A 19,882-nucleotide genomic window follows, 5' to 3' on the forward strand; every position below is an offset into this window, starting at 1 on the left:
GCCCTTGTAATACATATTTCTCTGAGATTGATAAATATATGGTGAAAACTCTCTTCTTTTCACACATGGGAGTAGCCATGGTGGACGTCATGCTGAGAGATTCCATGAAGACATCACGTTGAGTGATTCCAAGATGGCCATTTGTGCATATGCTTCTTTCCGCACATGGGAGTAGCCATGGAGGACGTCATATTGAGAGAATCCATAACGACGTCACATTGAGCAACTCCACGATATTAGCTTGTGCATAGCTTACTTTCCATATACGGGAGTAGCCATGGTGGACATTATATTGAGTGATTCCATGATGTTATCACTTTGAGAGATTCCATGATAAAAATCTTTTTCACAAATGGGTGTAGCCATTCTGGTTGTCATGCTGAGAGATTCCATAACATGGATATCCAAAGAGATATGTCCCTAGCTAAGAGGAAGTGTTGGAGATATAGCTCGAGAGATATCTTTCTCCCAATCTTGATATAGTCATTCTGTATTCTACATTGAAGTTATTGAATGAAAAGACAATGGAAAGACAATGAAGATATTGAAGAGGCACCTAACTTAAAGATAATGAAGGGTCATTATCCTTGTAATGGCAGACCATGAAGAGAGAAGGAAGAGTTTCTTGTATTGGCATCGCATGCATTGCCATTGCTTCAAGAGATTATATATTTGCTAAGTTTATTGTTTTAAGCATCTTAAAGCTTATGGTTTGTGAATAAGTAGTGGTTGTCATATTTACATCTGCAGAGTCAGTTTTGATGTGCATTGTAAAATCTGACTTTTATTTTTCATCAAAAAAGTGTTATTTCTTGTGGATGGGTTTTTCCCATTAGTTGGAGGGTTTTCTCAGGGTAAAATGTTGTGTTTTTTGTTCATTAGTTTTTTGTTTTCTGTTTATCCTATTTCTGATTATAAAAAAAAAACATTACGAAGGAAGCAGAAAGTGTAGGGAGAATCCTAGGGCATGAAATTTCCCTTTTAAGAAGGGTACGTGCCTTTATAATTTATATCATGCTTCTCTTTCTCAAAAAAACACTTAGAAGCCAGCTGGCATCACAGACATTTTTTCAGCATCAAACTCTGGAGAAAACTTGTATTGAGTTGGCACTTTCACTAAAAGGCTTAAAATAAAGGATGTGAAGGACAATAGGACAACTGTAATATAGTAATCTTAATAAAAGAATTTAGCCTTTATTGACCACCTTATAAGAAGAGGGCAATTTTCTCCTACGTCTGACACTACTTCCCTCATTTCTACAATGTTCAATCTGTCTTTCCTGAGTTTGTAGTTGTCCCACAATCAGTGTTGCATTAACACATGTAGAGATATAGATACAGGTACAGTGTATGATGTCCCCTTTTTAAAATATGATTTAATAATATAATATTGTAATATTAAAATACAAAAATTAAAATTTAAAAATTAAATTCAGAACATAAATGAATAAAATCAAAATATAACATAAGCAGAATGTAGTTAAATTTAATGAGTGGTCAAAAGGCATGAAAAGTAAACTTGAGATTCCCTCAAACTTGAGTTATGAAACGGAGAAAAGAATTTCATTTGAAAAGGGATATGGAGGAAGGAATGCAGATGGAAGTATAGGAAAGTGGAAGACGAAAAGAATGGAAAGAAAATAAGGAAGTGACTCTTTCAAAGGGCAGCAATGATGACAGGCTATGACCTATGCTCCATGGGGACACGTCTCCTGGACTTTTTTAACCCAGGACCATCATGTAAAGACCTTATCACACATTATGTCATTGCATATGGGGGCCCCCAATTTTTTGTTTTTTAGGGTTTTAAGTTTTCACTGAAACATCTTTTTAAGTTGTAAACCCAGAAAATCCAAAAAAATATAAATAAAGAAACTTCATCATCAAAACTTGGAAAAAAGCGACTTGAATAGCTAGAATAAGTCCCCCTTAGAGGTTTTCATCAAATCATATTACCACAAGAGCATCCTGAACAAAAAAATCACACGCATTTGGAACCTTGGAGTCGTGAGTTCAGACAGTTTGTTTGTTTAGCACATTAGAGGATTTTCTTCAAGAGAGAATAGAGTACCCCTAGTATTTTATTCTAAGCAAGAATTAATTCATTTGAAGACTTCAGTATAACAGAAAAAGGTGTCTTGTTCCAATATATGATTTTGCTCCCCTTTTGAGTGTGATTCTCTCTCCGTGATGGCATAAGAATGATTTAACAAGTATTCTGGGTTCAAACTGAGTTTTTATCCTTAAATGTAAAAATATTTAAGTCGTGGAGACGCCGAATGTTGTGATATTTTAACACATCAACCCATTGTGTATGAGGATTCCCCTACTTGATTTGCTTGGCCTTTATAGCATTGTTTACTTGGTGGTTTTATTGTCAATGTCCTAAGTTCCTCATGGTCCAATTGAGAAGTATTGAATTTGGCTAAGTCCAAAGTGAGGGGTAGCTCTTTGTCTTATATGGTTTTAGATTTGCATTGTAATCAGCAATCACTAAGGCTGAGTTAAAGCCCTTTGAAAAAGCCAAAAGGCATCTATGGCAAACAAATGATCAGAAATGACTATGGCTGAGAATGTTCAGAAATGTAAAGAGAGCAAAAAATGACTAAGCAAGAAAAACTCCTTGACTGATCTTCATATGTGTGTAAACTTGGAAAAGGTCACGGTCATAAATTCATGCCCAAGACAAAAGTTTCACCGCATATGCTAGAATGCGCTCATGAAACAAAACTTCTCCTGGGGATGAATTAACCGCAGTCAAGGAAGCCATGGAGATATTTGACAATTGAAAAATACACAACGAAGCCTGATGTGTGCTTGCAGAAACAGATTCCATAAGATCAGGAGATTCGTTCTAATTGCCAAACTCTTCCAATATGCCCAAAGCAGCACTACAATAGATTCATAGACTTTGAAGGAAAGGCATCAAATTCATTCTAATTGCCAGAATCTTCCAATCTGCCCAGCAGAACTAAAATAGAGTCATAGACTTCAAAGGAAAGGCTTCAAGTCTAAAAGTTCCTCCCCATGGTGCATATAGAACAACTGTGCTAAAAACAAGAAGGTAGGAATTGTTTTTGGAAGCTCTAGGTCCTAACTTACCGGTTTGCATTCAGTTCTAAGCTCCTATTTGAAGGACTGGTTTGCCGGTACAGCAAAATTTTCAAAAGGGGTTTGGGTTCATTTGGGTTCATACAAAACATGTAAAAGTTATATATATAATTTACAAGGCCTCAAAGCATGAGTTAAGATTAGAATGTCACATAGTATCATAATATCATACGATTTAAACAACAAGATCACCATAAACTTTAAAAATTGTAATCATAGCATCATGAATCGTGATCACACCATCATATACATTGAGTTCAACATCAAAGTATGGCAAAATTTTGAAAAGTGGTTTAGGTTCAATTTGGGTTCATAGAAAAACATGTGAAAATTGTATATATACATTATTTACGAGGCCTCAAAGCATGAGTTAAGATTAGAATGTCACATAATATCATATAATCATATGATTTAAACAACAAGAACACCATAAACTTTAAAACTTGTAATCATAGCATCACGAGCTGTAATCATACCATCATATACATCAAGTTCAACATCAAAGATCTAAAACATTTAAAATTAAATCATAACAGCAAGTTCAAGTATCACTCTTTCAAGTTCAAATAATCAATTAAAAAGCATCAAAACTTAAGGTTAAGAATGTAATTGTTGTTAGAATCTGATAAGATTAATAATCCAGAAAACTAGTGCAAAGAATAAATATCTAAACTATGAATGCAAATGATACAAAATCAAAATAGCATCATAGAGTTAGTCTCCAAGAGAGTAATGCAAATGCTGGAAGCAAAATAGCATTAAGAGGATGCAAAAACAAGAGATGCAAATACAAGTCAGGGAGCATGCTTATATAGGCTAGGAGGAGGGAGGAGGTGGCAACACCAACCAATGAGGAGCAACCATCTATCAGACTAAAGATAGCAAAGTATCTTCCGAAGATAGCTAATGGGTGCTCACATGTAGGAAGGTGACACCTCACAACCATTCACCTAATAAGACATGCTTTATTAATCTAAGCGAGATTATTAAAAGTGTAGGAAAAACCTAGCAAAATAGGAAAAATAAAAAACTACACTAACACCCCCCCCCCATAAGCGAAGCTTAGGTGGATGTAGAAATGGGTCCCGGCAAGTTAGGCCTGATGAGGTACCCATGTACATAAGATTCCCCCAAAAGAGAGAAAAAAGAGACTCCCCAAAGAAAATTAGAACTCCAAGTGAGAGGAAGAGGCCCCCCCAAAAGATGAAGCATCCCGCACCCCCAGCAAAGCTTACAAATTTTGTCCGGTAGATCCACTTAAATCGAACAAGTTTTCTTCCCTTAGAAAAAGGGACAAGATCCCAAGTGTGGTTCCTCATCAAGGAACTATACTCTTCCTGCATAGCTGTATCCCACTCAGAAATAGCAAAAGCCTCATGAAAGGACTGTGGATTTGAGGCAGTAGCAATGGAGATATGCAAAGCATCCTAGAATTGTGAATGAGTCTGCTTGGTGTCTGATGGATCCCCAACCCAATCACCTGCAAACTACAAGGTCTATCTAGCCCAAAGTGGACCAGAAGATGGAGAATCTAGAGAAGAATCATCAACCTGTGAATGATGACTAAGAGAGGAAGGAGGTGAGTCCTCTGAATCACTCTCTGCATCAAAAGTGGAGGTAGAAGATTGCTCAAATGAATCTGACCCATTAGAAGATCTATCATGTATTCCAAGTGACTCCAATGTCAAAGTAGAAGGCAACCTTGTGACCATGCTCTGCTGGTTAAGCTGATGCAAGTAGTGGAAGTTAAGATGGCCAAACCGCTCATGCCATAATCTACTCACATCATTAGAGTGAGTGAGTGAAACAGTCAAAGGAGGATCAAGAACAAAGTGAGAAAACATATAGAGTCGTGACTGATGATCTACTCTCCCAACTGCAACTGTAGAATCATTGTGCAACTCATGTATCTCCACTGAACTAGGAGTGAACTCAACCCGCTTGCCTAAACTTGTGTGAGTGATCTTGTATACCGATAGGAGATTAGTTGACAATGAGGGTACACAAGGAACATCATGGAATGTGCCATCACCCACATCATCAGACCCTCTCTCACACACCTCAATAGGAGTGTTATCACCCATCAAAATAGAAGGCATAGTACACGGCTCCAAGGATGCAAGTTCTTCCTTAGATGAAGCCATGTGGTGTGAAGCACCCGAATCAAGAACCCAAGTGGATGGTGAGGAAGCAACTGCAAAAAGGGCCTTGCCCTTTCCTTTCCCCTTGCTGTTTTCTTTTTCCTTGTTAGACCCTTCATTAGAACTTTGTTTGATAGACTCAAGAACACTAATATTGTTCTTCTCAAGAATGTATGTCAAGTGATCAAGTTGTTTCTACAAACATTTATGTTCATCATGACCAGGTCTTTCACAATAGACACATTTGACCTTTTCTTTCTTAGGCTTATCGCCCTTGAAAGATGGTGTATCAATAGTTGCTTTTGAAGAAATCGATATCTGATCCTTCTTCTCCTCGCTATTCTTTTGTTTCTTGTCCTTACTATTGTTGTTACTACTTTGTCCTTGTTGTTCTTTTGTGCCTTGGTTGGCAGCCAAGGCATGTGACTTAGAGGACTTAAGAGTGCCCATCTAGATTAGCTTGTCCTGTTCTCGAGTGAGATTGACAGCAAAATCCTCTAAAGATGGCATGGTGAATTGAGTACCAAGTGCACCCTTAGTAGCATAAAAGGTAGAGACAAACACAGAATATTCTGAACTTAGCTTCGAGAGAATACTAAGAATCAGTTGTTCATCATTATTTTCAATTCCACATTGTTTTAACTGCAGCCTTAGTGATTTCAATTTGGTGAAGAAATCTTGGATTGTGTTGAAATTGCCTGGACTCAAACTAATTAATTCATTTTCCAACATATGACCCCTCATTGAATTTTGTGTGTCAAATAGTGTTTCTAGCTTTGTCCATACTTCATTTGGTGTATCCGAAGACTCAATGTGAAATAGCAAGTCAGGAAAAACAGACAAACACAATGTTCCATATGCCTCATCACATTTGTTAAACCACTTAGGCTTATCTTCATCTTTAGCAGGTTCAGTTTCAAGTCTCATAGTTATCCTATTTAATCCAGCTTTCCTTAAGTGAATTGTCATGCGTGATTTCCACTCAAAGTAGTTGTATGGAATTAGGATGGGCATATTTGTTTGATCCATGATGAAGAAATGTAGAGAAGAAATGCTAAAAAGAAGAGAACCCAGCCACGACAACGCCCCCCCCTTTTTACTCAATCAAAGAACCCCCCCAAAGAAATATGATTTGGCACTTTATTTTAGTGCGTTTACAACTACCACTAGAAAGAAATACTTAGTGGTCTTGATTTCAATGCATTACAAACCCTCATGAAGAGCATATGTTGAAAGTAAAATTTAAGCACAATAATCAAGGAAACAAATAGCACCATTGTGATCTACTCAAAAAATCATGCACTTTCAAAAAAAGAATCGCCTCGATACGAGGTCGTATGAGAAAGTTATGATCCTCCAAAGTTTCCAAAACGAGAACTATGCACAGTCACAGCCGAGAATCTGCAATTTCTGAAAAATTAATGCATGAAAATCAAAAAACAACTCCACTAGTGGATAAAGCACAAAAAAATAGCCAAGTTCATAACAAGAATCATCAAAATCGAAAGTCGTATGAGCAAGAACGAGGCATTTGAAAACTGCGTTCAAATCTGTGATTGCCAATGGAGAGGAGTATGGTTGTAGCTTTTCATGCTCGATTCTGCAAAATATACAGCTTGCATGCAAAATCTAAAAGATACCCAAATGGTTTTTCGAGGCTGCGAACAAAACCCAGAAAGTGTTTTTCTTGCTGCTGTACAGAAGATGTTGCAGCAGTGTAAATCAGACGCCTTTACCAGTAAAAAAACAGCTCCAAAAATCAAAAAACGACCCCAGCAACCAAAATATGACATGCAAATGCTAAATCAGCTTCCCAGGTCCATCAATGGCATGCTAGAATCTGCAAAACTGATTGAAAATTCCAAATATGCAAGTTGGTTGTCAGATTTGAGATTGAAACCCCAGAAAAAAATCATTTTTGTCAATACTTTTCTGATTCTCAAGATCATCCAAAGATGCAAGAGAAGAGCATATTTCGTTTTTCAAAAAACTACAATAAAGTTTATTAGCCCCCCTCCCGAATCTCTCAAATAAGGAAACTAAAATCTACTCTTGCACATAGAAAAGCTCTGATACCATGTTAGAATCTGATAAGATTAATAACCCAAAAAACTAGTGCAACGAATAAATATTTAAACTATGAATGCAAATGATACAAAATCAAAATAGCATCATAGAGTTAGTCTCCAAGAGAGTAATGCAAATGTTGGAAGCAAAATAGCATTAAGAGGATGCAAAAACAAGAGATGCAACTACGAGTCAGGTAGCATGCTTATATAGGCTAGGAAGAGAGAGGAGGTGGCAACACCAACCAATGAGGAGCAACCATCTATCAGACTAAAAATAGCAAAGTATCTTCCGAAGATAGCTAATGGATGCTCACATGTAAGAAGGTGACACCTCACAACCATTCACCTAATAAGACATGTTTTATTAACCTAAGCGAGATTATTAAAAGTGTAGGAAAAACCTAACAAAATAGGAAAAATAAAAAACTACACTAACAATTGTTTTCAGGACCTCTGATAGATAAACTGATATATGATATTGTATCTGATTTGAATCACTAATATATATGACTGGAGATCAGTAATATCTGTAGTTCACAAGCTGTAATGTACTGATATATGATATTGTATCTGATTTGAATCACTAATATATATGACTGGAGATTAGTAATATCTGTAGTTCACAAGCTGTAATGTATGTAATGTATAATCTGCTAGAACTTTTTACTTCAATATCGCTGGAGGAACACTAATGTACTGCAGCTGTTATTGGTGATTAGATTACAACTAGAACTTTTTACTTCAATATCGCTGGAGGAACACTAATGCACTGCCGTTGTTATTGGTGATTAGATTACAACTAGAACTTTTTACTTCAATATCGCTGGAGGAAGACTAATGCACTGTCGCTGTTATTGGTGATTAGATTACACCAGATATCTGAAATATATATTGGAGAGAAGAGGTGCATGTCCCATAGGGACATGACTTTATGTGGCCAATGGCCACATACAGTCATGGCTCTACGGGCCGTGCACTTCTTAATTCAATGTTTAACAAACAAACTCCCGATAACAATAATCACTCCGGTGTCAAGCTAATTTGGTCCCTGATAACAAAAGGGGTTACAAAGCAATAAAGTCAAATTCAATAACAACGATCATATATGTGTGTGTGTGTGTGTAATCGTCCATATCAGAATTTGATATAACAAGTATAAATGATTTCTTCAAGATGCAAGCAATCTCGTACATATATATATATATATATATATAGAGAGAGAGAGAGAGAGAGAGAGAGAGAGAGAGAGAGAGAGAGAGAGAGTCATATAATACAACACTTCTCCTTCTGCTACATATTTAAACACTCCCTCTTTGTAAGGGAGAAGTGAAATAACAATCAGGTCTCAACAAGTTATCAAGATTAATGATAATCATATAATCAACAGATTATCTGACTTCAACACTCTAAAAATAGTGACTAGTCACATAACTATAACCACAATGTTATGAACACCATCATAACATATATTATGATCTCCGGCATTCCGGATCAACAACCTAGAGTGATCATAATACTTTCGTTATCAATGACTTCAGGCATATCCGAAACATAAACTATCATGATAACAAGCCTATCATTTGTAAGATCGTCACCTCACAATGATTACCTTCTCAATATATATGTCAAAAAAAGATCGTCATCTTTTATTACATATTTGATGCAACCATATAGAAGCATAAACTCATATAAAATTGAAACTTAAATTCAATATTCAAAATTACAATTTGATCATACCAAGTTTTCCTCTGAAGTATTCCAATTTGACCTTGGCAAGCGGTTTGGCAAGAACATTTGTTGTTTGCTCATTTGCATTTATCTACTCTAGTTTGATAACACCTCGATCTATCATATCCCTAATATAATGATAAGGTATCTCAATATGCTTAAGATCGATTGTGAAAAACTGGACTTGCTAAAAGCTTGATACAACTTTGATTATCACAATGAATGATAGTTGGCTTCAAAGGTTTCTTGAACAACCCAACTAGCAACTTCCGCATCCATATAGCCTTTCTAGCTCTCATGGACAAGGCTATATATTCTGCTTTAGTGGAGCTTAAGGCAACTTAAGATTGTTTTCTGCTAAACCAAGATATCATTGCAAATCCAAGATTGAAACATCTTGTAGTACTTTTACATTCAATAGAGTTGTCAGCCTAGTCAAATCTGAATATCCATGAAGATTGATTTCAACTTGATCATATTTGAGTCGCATGCCAATTGAACCTCTTAGGTATCGTAAGATGTGCTTAGTTATCATAAGATGTATCTTCTTTGGTTCACACATGAATTGACTTAATGTATTAGTTGCATAACAAATATCAAGACGAGCATTAACCAAGTACATTAGTGATCCGATGATCTACCTATAGTAAATAGATTCTGTAGGTTCAGACTCAAATCCGTCATTCCTCAGTTTATGTAAGTTAGCTTCCATAGGAGTAGTAACTAGTTTACAATCCATCATTCCAAACTTAGTCAAAATATCAATAGTGTATTTTCCTTGATTTAAGGAAATGTGGTCCTCCTTTGACAGACTTCTAGCCCTAGGAAGTAATGAAAAAGTCCTAGGTCTTTCATATCAAATTTTGTTGCTAGATCCTATTTGCATTTAGCTATGAGATGTTCTTCACCTGTTATAAGCAAGTCATCAACATATAATACAAGAATAATCATATCATCTCCATTTATTTTAAAGTATATGTTAGGATTAGCTTCATTCTTGGAATAACCTAATTTTGTGAGATAGTTGTTTATTCTTTCATAACATGCCCTGGGTGCTTGTCTAAAGCCATATAGTGTTTTCTTTAATTTGCACACATGAGAGTTTTTGTTATGAGTGACGAATCCTTCCAGTTGCTCAATATATACTTCTTCAATTTCACCATTTAGGAATGTTGTTTTGACATCCATTTGATGAATCTTCCATCCTTTAGAGGCTGCAATTACTATGATGGTTCTAACAGATGTGTACTGGGCAACTGGAGTGAATGTTTCTGCATAATCAATTCCTTCCCTCTGTAAGAATCTGCGGGCTACAAATTTGGCTTTGTATTTTTCAATGCTTTCATCAAGTGCATGCTTGATTTTGTATAGTCATTTGGAAGAAACCATTGATTTATTCTTTGGCTTGCGTACAAAATCCCACACATCATTTTTTAGTATTGATTGATATTCTTCAATCATTGCTTCTTTCCAAGATTTGTTTGATAAGGCTTCTTCAACATTTAAAGGTTTTGATGAGTTCAAAGAGTAGTGCTACATAGCATGATTGATTTCTTGTTTTCTTACTTTCTCTGACTATTTCATCAGGGTCTATATGATTTTCTTCTATCATTTTTCTAACCCAAAGTGATCTCTTTTTGTTGTTAGGATTTTCACTATCATTTGAATTTAGAATAAGTGTAATATGTTCAGCATCATTCTTCCTCTCATTCTCTACTGAATGATTCTCATCTAGTTTAGTAGTAGGTTCTACGTATGATTCATCAATGGTCTTTGAAAGATTAAAAGCAATGTCTTCTTCAAATTTTACATCTCTACTGACTTCAATGGTTCTTTGACCACGGGCATAGATCCTATAACCTTTGGTTGATTCGTTGTATCCGATGAGTATGCCCATCTTTCTAGATGGTTATAATTTTGTTCTTTTTTTTCTTTAGATATGAATATAAACAGGACACCCAAATATTCTTAGATGGCTCAAGTCTGGTTTGAAGTTTGTAAATACTTCTTCAAGGGTTCTATTTTCCAATATTGAGTGAGGAATCTATTTTGAATATAAAATGCAATATTAGAAGCTTCAACCCAAAAAGAGGTATGAAGATTTTGGTCATGCAGCATAGCTCTGGCTACTTCAATAATGGATCTGTTTTTACGTTCTGCATTACATTCTGTTAGGGATTATATGGTACAGAAAACTCCCTCTTAATCCCAACAATAATGCAAAAATCTTTAAAGATTTCTGAGATGTATTCACCTCCATTGTTCGATCTTAAGGTTTTAATTTTCTGACCGGACTGATTTTCAACTAGGACTTTGAATTTAGATAATACTTCAATTGATTCCTTTTGTTTAAGGAAGTAGATCCAAGTTTTTCTAGAATAGTCATCTATAAATATCACATAATAGAGACATCCATTTAGGGAAGGTACACACATAGAGCCACATAGATCAATATGAATAAGTTCAAGAACTGAATGTGATTTGTGTACACTTTTGGCAAAGGATTTTTTTCGTGTTTTTACCTAGGGCACATCCTTTGCAAATGCCTTAATGATCAGGTTTGAGGCTAGGTAACCCTGTTACAATTTTTCCTATTGATGATAAAGCACGAAAATGAAGGTGACCTAGTCTTTTATGCCATATTTCATTTGTGTTTGATGTTTCATGATTTAGAGCTATATTTTGTTGATTACATAGTTTGTATAGACTTCCATCTCTAAATCCAATGAATATAGCTCTCTTGATATTCGAATTCTTTGGCCAAGATAGAACTTTATCTTCTTGAAAGGTGATTCGATACCCTTGATTAGCAAGACCGGAGATAGAGACTAAATTTCTTTTTATACCAGGTACAAATAAAACATTCTTCAGTTGGAGAGTAATACCTAGATTTAGTTGAATTGAACATGACCCAATACCTTTAACTGGGTGTGTAGAGTTGTCTCCAATGGTTACTTCTTCAAAGGTTACCCTTCGAAGCTTTCAAATTTATCTCTAAAGCTTGCGATATTACGTGATGCTCCACTATCTATAATCCAAGTATTCTTGTTGGAGTTTAATTCACTTGATAGTGCTAGATAAAATGTGTAGTTTTCATCTTTTTCTTCTTTGACTTCTGCTAGAACTGCTTGAATTTTCTTTCGTTCTGGACAGAAGTTATTAGTGTGTCCAAATTTTTCACATTTGAAACATTGTACTTTTGACCAATCTCGTTTCTTATATGATTTGTTGAATTCCAATCTATTTCTTTTGAATTTACCTTTCTTTTCTTTATTGTTGATATTAGCATGAAGAGCTTGAATGTCTCCCTCTTGATTTAGGCTGATACCTTTGGAGACTAATCCTGATTCTTCTTGAGTGCATTCATTTTTAAGTAGTTCAAATTTAGGAAGATCGTGTCGAGAGCTTAGACCACGGATAAAAGTTTCCCAAGTTAGTGGTAGTCCTTTTAATGCTATAATGCTAAGTTCTTTGTCATCTACTGAACTTCCAATAGTCGCAAGTTGATCTTTCAACTCAGAAATTCTTAAGAAATAAGAAGTAATTGAATCTCCATTATTCATTTTGATATATAGAAGATCTTGCTTCAATGTTAGCAATCTTCTAGTGTTGTTAATTTCGAAAGTATTCTTAATTGTAGAAAACGTCTCAAAAGTTGTTTTGAGAATAGATATAGAAGGAAGAATGTGATCCTTTACAGAGTCTATAATAATCTTCATGGCTTTGTTGTTGTTCCTTTTCCATGTTGTTTTCTCTGGATCATTTTCTAGAATTAATTTATTTGACTCAATTTATTCTTCTAATTCCATCTCTTGTAGTATAATCATAACTCGAATTTTCCATGATATAAAATTGGAAGCTCCTTCAAGTCTATCCTCTAACCTTACGTGATTCACCATTTTGATTTGAAGAATTTGATATTATTAACTCTGAAATTAATAATTCTGAGATTGAGTTTCTCTATCAAGATGGCTCTGATACCATGTAATTGTTTTCAGGACCTCTAATAGATAAACTGATATATGATATTGTATCTGATTTGAATCACTAATATATATGACTGGAGAATAGTAATATCTGTAGTTCACAAGCTGTAATGTATGTAATGTATAATCTGCTAGAACTTATTACTTCAATATAGCTGGAGGAAGACTGATGCACTGCCGCTGTTATTGGTGATTAGATTACACCAGCAATCTGAAATATATAATGGAGAGAAGAGGTGCATGTAATGGAGAGAAGAGGTGCATGTAATAGAGAGAAGAGGTGCATGTCACGTAGGGACATGACTTTACGTAGCCATGTATAAGCTGCCAGAACTTATTACTTCAATATCGCTGGAGGAAGACTAATGCACTGCCCCTGTTATTGGTGATTAAATTACACCAGCAATCTGAAATATATAATGGAGAGAAGAGGTGCATGTCCCATAGGGACATGAATTTACATGACCAATGGCCACGTAGAATCATGGCTCTACGGACCATGCACTTCTTAATTCAATGTTTAACAAACAAACTCCCAATAACAATAATCACTCGGGTATCAAGCTAATTTGGTCCCCAATAACAAAAGGGGTTACAAAGCAAAATAGTCAGATTCAACAACACTGATCATATATACATATATGTGCGTGTGTCTGTGTGTGAGTGTGAATGTAAACAACCTCCGATAACAATAATCACTCGGGTGTCAAGCTGATTTGGTCCCTGTTAGTAAATAGTTTTGTCCTTCCAAAATTACATACAAAGAATGACTCAAGATGCCCAAATAGAAGAACAATTGCCACTAACAATTGGAAATACTATCATGAGATTGATAGTTTTCCTCTGAATTGAGAGGTACAGCTCCCTCTTAGAAAGATATTCAAAAAATTTAAATAACTGGTTAACATAAAGGCTTTCTAGTATTTACCCATCACTATGGGATAAATACAATTATAAGATTTCAAAGCTGTACAATGAAGAAAGAAAATGAACAAATAGCCACAGGACTACCTATCCAGTTTCTCATATCACAAGGAAAGTACAAAGAAGCATTATCTTATTTTGCTGAATATGAATGATAATGCAAAACTGCACCTAAAACATGAAAGAAATGACTGTAAAATCATTTTCAATCCAAGAAAACCATATTCAGACTTTAGAATCTGATGTATGAAACTCTCTTTTATTTCAAATGCATGACAAAGCAATAACAATATTATTTTATCTCTGTCATTGCAATCAAGTTGCAGAAAAATAGAAATAACACTGCTATTCCCCTCCCTGTTACAATCACTGCACATAAAATGTATTCTCCCTTTCCTGTAGCTATAGAACTCCTGGTGAAGAGAAGAACCCCTACTACATCTGAATCTTGCAATAAATAACATTTTAGATTTTGGTTTCCATAACCATTTCTTGAAAAATCAGTTTAATTATTCTCAAGAATAATCTTCTTCTTGCCCCTTCGGAATTTTAATAGCTGAGCCACTTTAAAGTTTCATAAATTATAACAAATCTTTTACCAAATTTAAAATGAATCCCATGTGCATTCTTGGACAAGTGGCATATGCTAGTTACAGATTGCTATCATGATTTTGTAACTGTCACTGGTAATATATTGCTGCACTTAAAAAGTCATAACTTTTGATCCGTCAAGAATCTTGCAAAACGACTTGGAGAGAATTTAGATAATTAGGTTTCCTCAAACATATCCAAAATTCAGCTCAATCCAACAGTCGGATTAAAAGTTGTGGGCCCCGCAACATGACTATTTTTTCTGACTGTGGCATATCTGTATTTGCTGGTGTGTTGACAGACCTGCATTCAGTCCATCATAACTTTTGACTTTGGCCAAATTTTGAAGATTGCCTTGGTGGACCTTTAGAAAACTTGATTTTGAACAACATATCCAAAATTTGATCAGATCCAACGGTGGAGTTAAAAGTTATGCCACTCGCATTGTTACTGTTATTTTAATGCTGTCATAAATTTTGACTCTGCAAACTCGAACACGAAGTTGAAGTAGAAACCTTTGGTTCAAGTTCAAGTTCGACTTCACAGATATGCTGCACCTTGGAATGTATTAACAATTCAGCCTTTTGCAGACCCAATCTTAAAATGAAGCAAAAAATTGAAGTTCTGAATTTGATGGTTCCACCTCAGCATATCTTCATAACTCTATCTTCTTCACAGGTTAGAGTTCATAATCTATCATCAGCAATTAAAAACCAACCCCAATCGACTTTGCAGAGTTAGCTTGGGAGTTTAGAACGTGGGTGCTAAAAGCATGGTAACAGTCCCCGATAACAAAAGGGGTTACAAAGCAATAAAGTCAGATTCAATAGCACCGATAATATATACATACATATATATGTGTGTGTGTGTGTAATCATCCATATCAGAATTTGATATAACAAGTATAAATGATTTCTCTAAGATGCAAGCAATTATATATATATATATAGATAGATAGAGAGAGAGAGAGAGAGAATCATATAATACAACACTTCTCCTGCTGCTACGTATTTAACAAAGGATGTTAAAACTTTATAAAATATGCAAAAGAAAATCACTTAAATGACATCCACAGGTCCCAGTTCATCAAAACTTGTGCTTGGTTCGACCTGTGTGGGCATGGCTCACCTAGGTCTATTCTGACAGCCAGCAAGTTCATACTGAGACCCTGATTATTGAACCCTGCCCAGACCAGCAGGCGAGCTGGACCAGGAGCAGGTACCAGTTTGTACACAGGCTGGTCTTGCAGGGTCTAGGGGTGAACAAGGGTAACTTACGTTGGATCCATGGCATGTCCCATCCATTGCTTAGAAAAAACATTCCAGGAATATAAAGTTCACCAGCAAAGTTCAAATCTGAATTCATTAAGTTTGAAAGCGCAAAACTTTCTTGCATTGTGTATTTGTGCCTAGTGGTGTGAAACACAATACCAAAAAATTGTTTGAGCATATAAAAGAACCTTCATGAAGGGTGATTTCACCTCAAATCACTAACTCTCCACACGCAAAGAATCGCACCCCAATGCAAAAAAGCCCATAAACAGTCAGGGAAACATGAGCGCAAATGTTGCAGCACTAAGGATGCAGTTCAAGGTTACCAAATCCTTCATAGAAAAGAAATATTGCCCAGCTTCCGAAAGAAGATATTTTGTCATCATACTTGGTGTTCAAGCTCCAGAAAACCCCTCTCCAAAGTTGTACTGTCTCCTATAGCGCAAATTTACTAAGATGAGGGAAATATCCAGAGTCTAAAATTTGCTATACCACCCCACCCCATATGCACTCAAGGGCCTTCATTCAGCACGAGCACAAATACACTACTAGCCTGGAAAACATTACAAAACAAATTCCGTCACTGTCACATATGCGCTCCCAGAAAACCCCTCTCCAAAGTTGTACTGTCTCCTATAGCGCAAATTTACTAAGATGAGGGAAATATCCAGAGTCTAAAATTTGCTATACCACCCCACCCCATATGCACTCAAGGGCCTTCATTCAGCACGAGCACAAATACACTACTAGCCTGGAAAACATTACAAAACAAATTCCGTCACTGTCACATATGCGCTCAGGGAGCAAGTTTTAGCAGGTAAGGATATCCATTGAGAAGATAAAATCTGTGTGATGGGCTCAAATGCACTAATCTGCAAGCATCATGAAATCTCACTCCAGCAATAAAATTCACTGTATGACCTGAAATGTGTGCTGTATGCAACTAATACATGCTCAAGGAATATAATGAAGTTTGAAAATGTTGTGCAGAGGGTGAAATGTGCTCAAGGCGCAAAGTATACATATGCACTAATCTGTGTGAATGGCTCAAATGCGCTAATCTGCAAGCATCATGAAATCTCAGTCCAGCAATAAAACTCACTGTATGACCTGAAATATGTGCTGGGTGCAACTAATACATGCTCAAGGAATATAATGAAGTTTGAAAATGTTGTGCAGAGGGTGAAATGTGCTTGTCCCAAAGCATACAACACTATGGAATCTTTGTAAAAATTGAAGTCCCTCATACTAGCAAAATGCAGCCATAAAACACACAACAGAAACATATCCGACACAGCCCTCAATACATCTCCGATACACGTTGAATATTGTACCCATGTGTGATAAGAAAGGCAAATGAAATATTTTTCTATTCCAATGGCCCATTTTTTTCGGGAGGTCTTCCAATGCTACTCTAAATTTTCTGCATATTGTAAAGTGTTAAATTTACTTATAAATTTTATGTGGCATTTATGTGTTTATATTGCATTTAAGGTAATGAAAATCTCCTCTACTAAGTTAGAAATTATATTGCTTTTAAAGTAACAAAAATATCCTCTAATAACTTAGAAAAATGTGTTGAATATATATGTTATTTTTTTATTTTATTTTTTAAATGTTGTATCCAGCCATATTCATATAGGGGGTATTTTAAAATGGCCATATTTCATATCCGATATCATGTCCATGTTTGCATCTGTATCCATGTCCGTGCAACTAGGGTTAATATGCAATTGAAAAGGCTTTTTCTTTTTTATATTTTTTTGCATGCCTGGGTATGCGAATGCATATGATCTGAATTTGAATAAGCTTAGTACTCTTTGAAATTTTCTACTTAAGATAATTTAACAAGATTCCATTTAGAAAGGAATAACTAAATAAGAAAAAAGATCGAAATCTATTCATAAATGAACAACTCACCTGCACCCATAAGCTCATCCAGCAGAGCCCTCTGCGCTTCCACCATTTTGAAAGTGCAAGGGTGCAAAGTTCAACTTGATTGTAAGTGCCACCAAGAGAGTTGCTATGCTCCCTAGCAATATCTACTTACTGCAACAAAGGAAGAATCAAGTAACCAAAAGAATAGCCCTTTCTGACCAGGTCTCACATGTAAATTCAGCCAAACTGTATCAATACTCTGGTCCTACAATTTTTTAAGAAATATAAGATATTGAAAGTAAAAACCCCAAGTTAAATTTACACACTTCACCCATCCAAGATAGCATGTACAATTACAGTTGTGGTGGTACGATCAAATGGCAAGTTGGTAAGAATCGTGACTTTATATTTATGTGTTGAATACAGACATGAAAGCTATAACCACACCCAGGACTGAGTATAAAATTATTATTTACTCAATTACATTTTGTTCTCATTCTGACTTCAGATTAAACACTTCCTTATATCTTCACCTAAAAACAAGGCTGTTTCATGCCAATTACCTTCCAAATATTCAGAATGGTAAAGAGCGAAATTTGCATACAACTGTAAACGTAAAAAACTGAATAACTGTAGACTGAATGGAAAAACACTTCACAACCTGGATTACTGTACATTGGATAGAAAAATTAAAGAATAAAGAGTACAATTTGATGCAAATGTAAACTTGAAAACCTTACAGTACACTGCAAGGAAAAAACTTACAAGTAATGTCTACTTTCTACAGGTTTTCATGAACACTTCTAGGAATTGATTTTAAAAAATTATGCATTTCATTATTTAAGCAAGTATTTTCATTATTTTTTGAGCTCAAGAACTGAGCTTAGCCCAAGAACCATGTATTGGTTTTCTTCAATATTAACTAGTCTTCCACCAAATGCCGAGTGATAATCTTATCAGCTTTTAACTATCTAATGCCGAGTGATAATCTTATCAGCTTTTAACTATCTTAATCAAACGCTTCCAGAAATTGATAAGCACACAAGATGTAAATATCAAAGATACATTGTTTTCTGTGAATAATTTTGGGACTTCAGTAACGTAGATGAAGGATTTATTTAACGAGCCATCCATTGAATAAAAAATGAGGTAATTAATCTAGTCATTGATTTTACTAACAATCCTAGGATTCGATAAGCTATGTGGTAAGGAAGGACATTGCTATGATCAGCTAAACTTGTTAAATGACTAATTAGTAGCGGAATTCATGACGAGATTCTAAACCCTCTACGCCTGTTGATGACATAGGCGCTTGCAGTGTTACAATATTTAGCAGAAGCAATATAATATGTACCCTAAATTTTATTTGAATTGATGACTTTTGTGCCGGAAAATCTAGCTAAGTCTCAAAATCCTAGATAGTTAAAATCTACTCTCGAATAAAAATGAACTCCTAAAATGAAACGTGAGATTGAATCTTAAAGACAACAGTTCGTCCCGCTGTAACACTACCGAATACTAAACCCTAAGCACGAGAACATTTTTTTTTTTTTCTTCATAAACATTTTTGTTTAGAAAGCGGCAAAAGAGAGGTAACAATTGACCTAATCGACGATATTGCGTATTTGATAAAGATTCGTAGATGCATGGAAATGGTAGTAAAAACTTACATCGTTCGAATAGTCTCTCTCGGGCTACACACAAATTGTGAAACAGTCCTTGCGGATCTGTACAATCTTTGCAATTTTTTCTAAGTCGCCCCAAAATTATAAAAAACTAGCGGTCTGCATAGGATTCGATGGCCAGAGCCTGCAAATATCAGACGATATCTATTTGAGCCCAAATTTGCGTGGTTTAACTGGAACGCTGATTTATCCACCCTGTTTCGTCTGCGACAATTAACTAGCGGAGGAGAGGAGGATCCAAATGCAAACTTAATCCTAGGGTTTTTGGAAAGCAGTTTAGCTTTTATCGTTAAATAGCAGAGGTACGGCTGAAATCACAAATGACCAATGTTATTTTGTCAAACTATTTGGTGTTTTTCCATTCCTTTTTAATAAATACCTACCTAGTTAGTCTCATACTCTTTGTTTTTCACACTTTTTTCTTATGGTACTTTTGTAAACTATAAATTACTAAAGATATATTTTAAAAATTCTATCTAAGATAGAAGGAAAAAAAAA

At 35.4% G+C, this 19,882-nt stretch overlaps 1 protein-coding gene across 17 annotated transcripts in view; it reads right to left on the reverse strand.

Annotated features, from left to right (window-relative positions):
- The window catches only part of LOC149558490 (LUC7 N terminus domain-containing protein), a 47,710-nt gene extending 28,069 nt beyond the window's left edge, over nucleotides 1–19,641 (reverse strand). For all 17 annotated transcript variants that reach the window (XM_089832716.1, XM_089832709.1, XM_089832715.1 and 14 more), the window contains exons 1-2: nucleotides 19,370–19,641; nucleotides 17,742–17,870 (exon numbers count right to left, since the gene is read on the reverse strand). In XM_089832716.1, coding sequence (XP_089688842.1) covers nucleotides 17,742–17,787 — 46 coding nt within the window. In that variant the 5' untranslated portion in view covers nucleotides 17,788–17,870; nucleotides 19,370–19,641. The remainder of the gene's footprint in view (nucleotides 1–17,741; nucleotides 17,871–19,369) is intronic.
- Nucleotides 19,642–19,882: the final 241 nt, after the last annotated feature.

The sequence above is a fragment of the Cupressus sempervirens genome, chromosome 5, assembly GCF_028749045.1.
Source record: "Cupressus sempervirens isolate cs-2001-9-10 chromosome 5, ASM2874904v1, whole genome shotgun sequence".
In the NCBI taxonomy this organism is placed as follows: domain Eukaryota; kingdom Viridiplantae; phylum Streptophyta; class Pinopsida; order Cupressales; family Cupressaceae; genus Cupressus; species Cupressus sempervirens.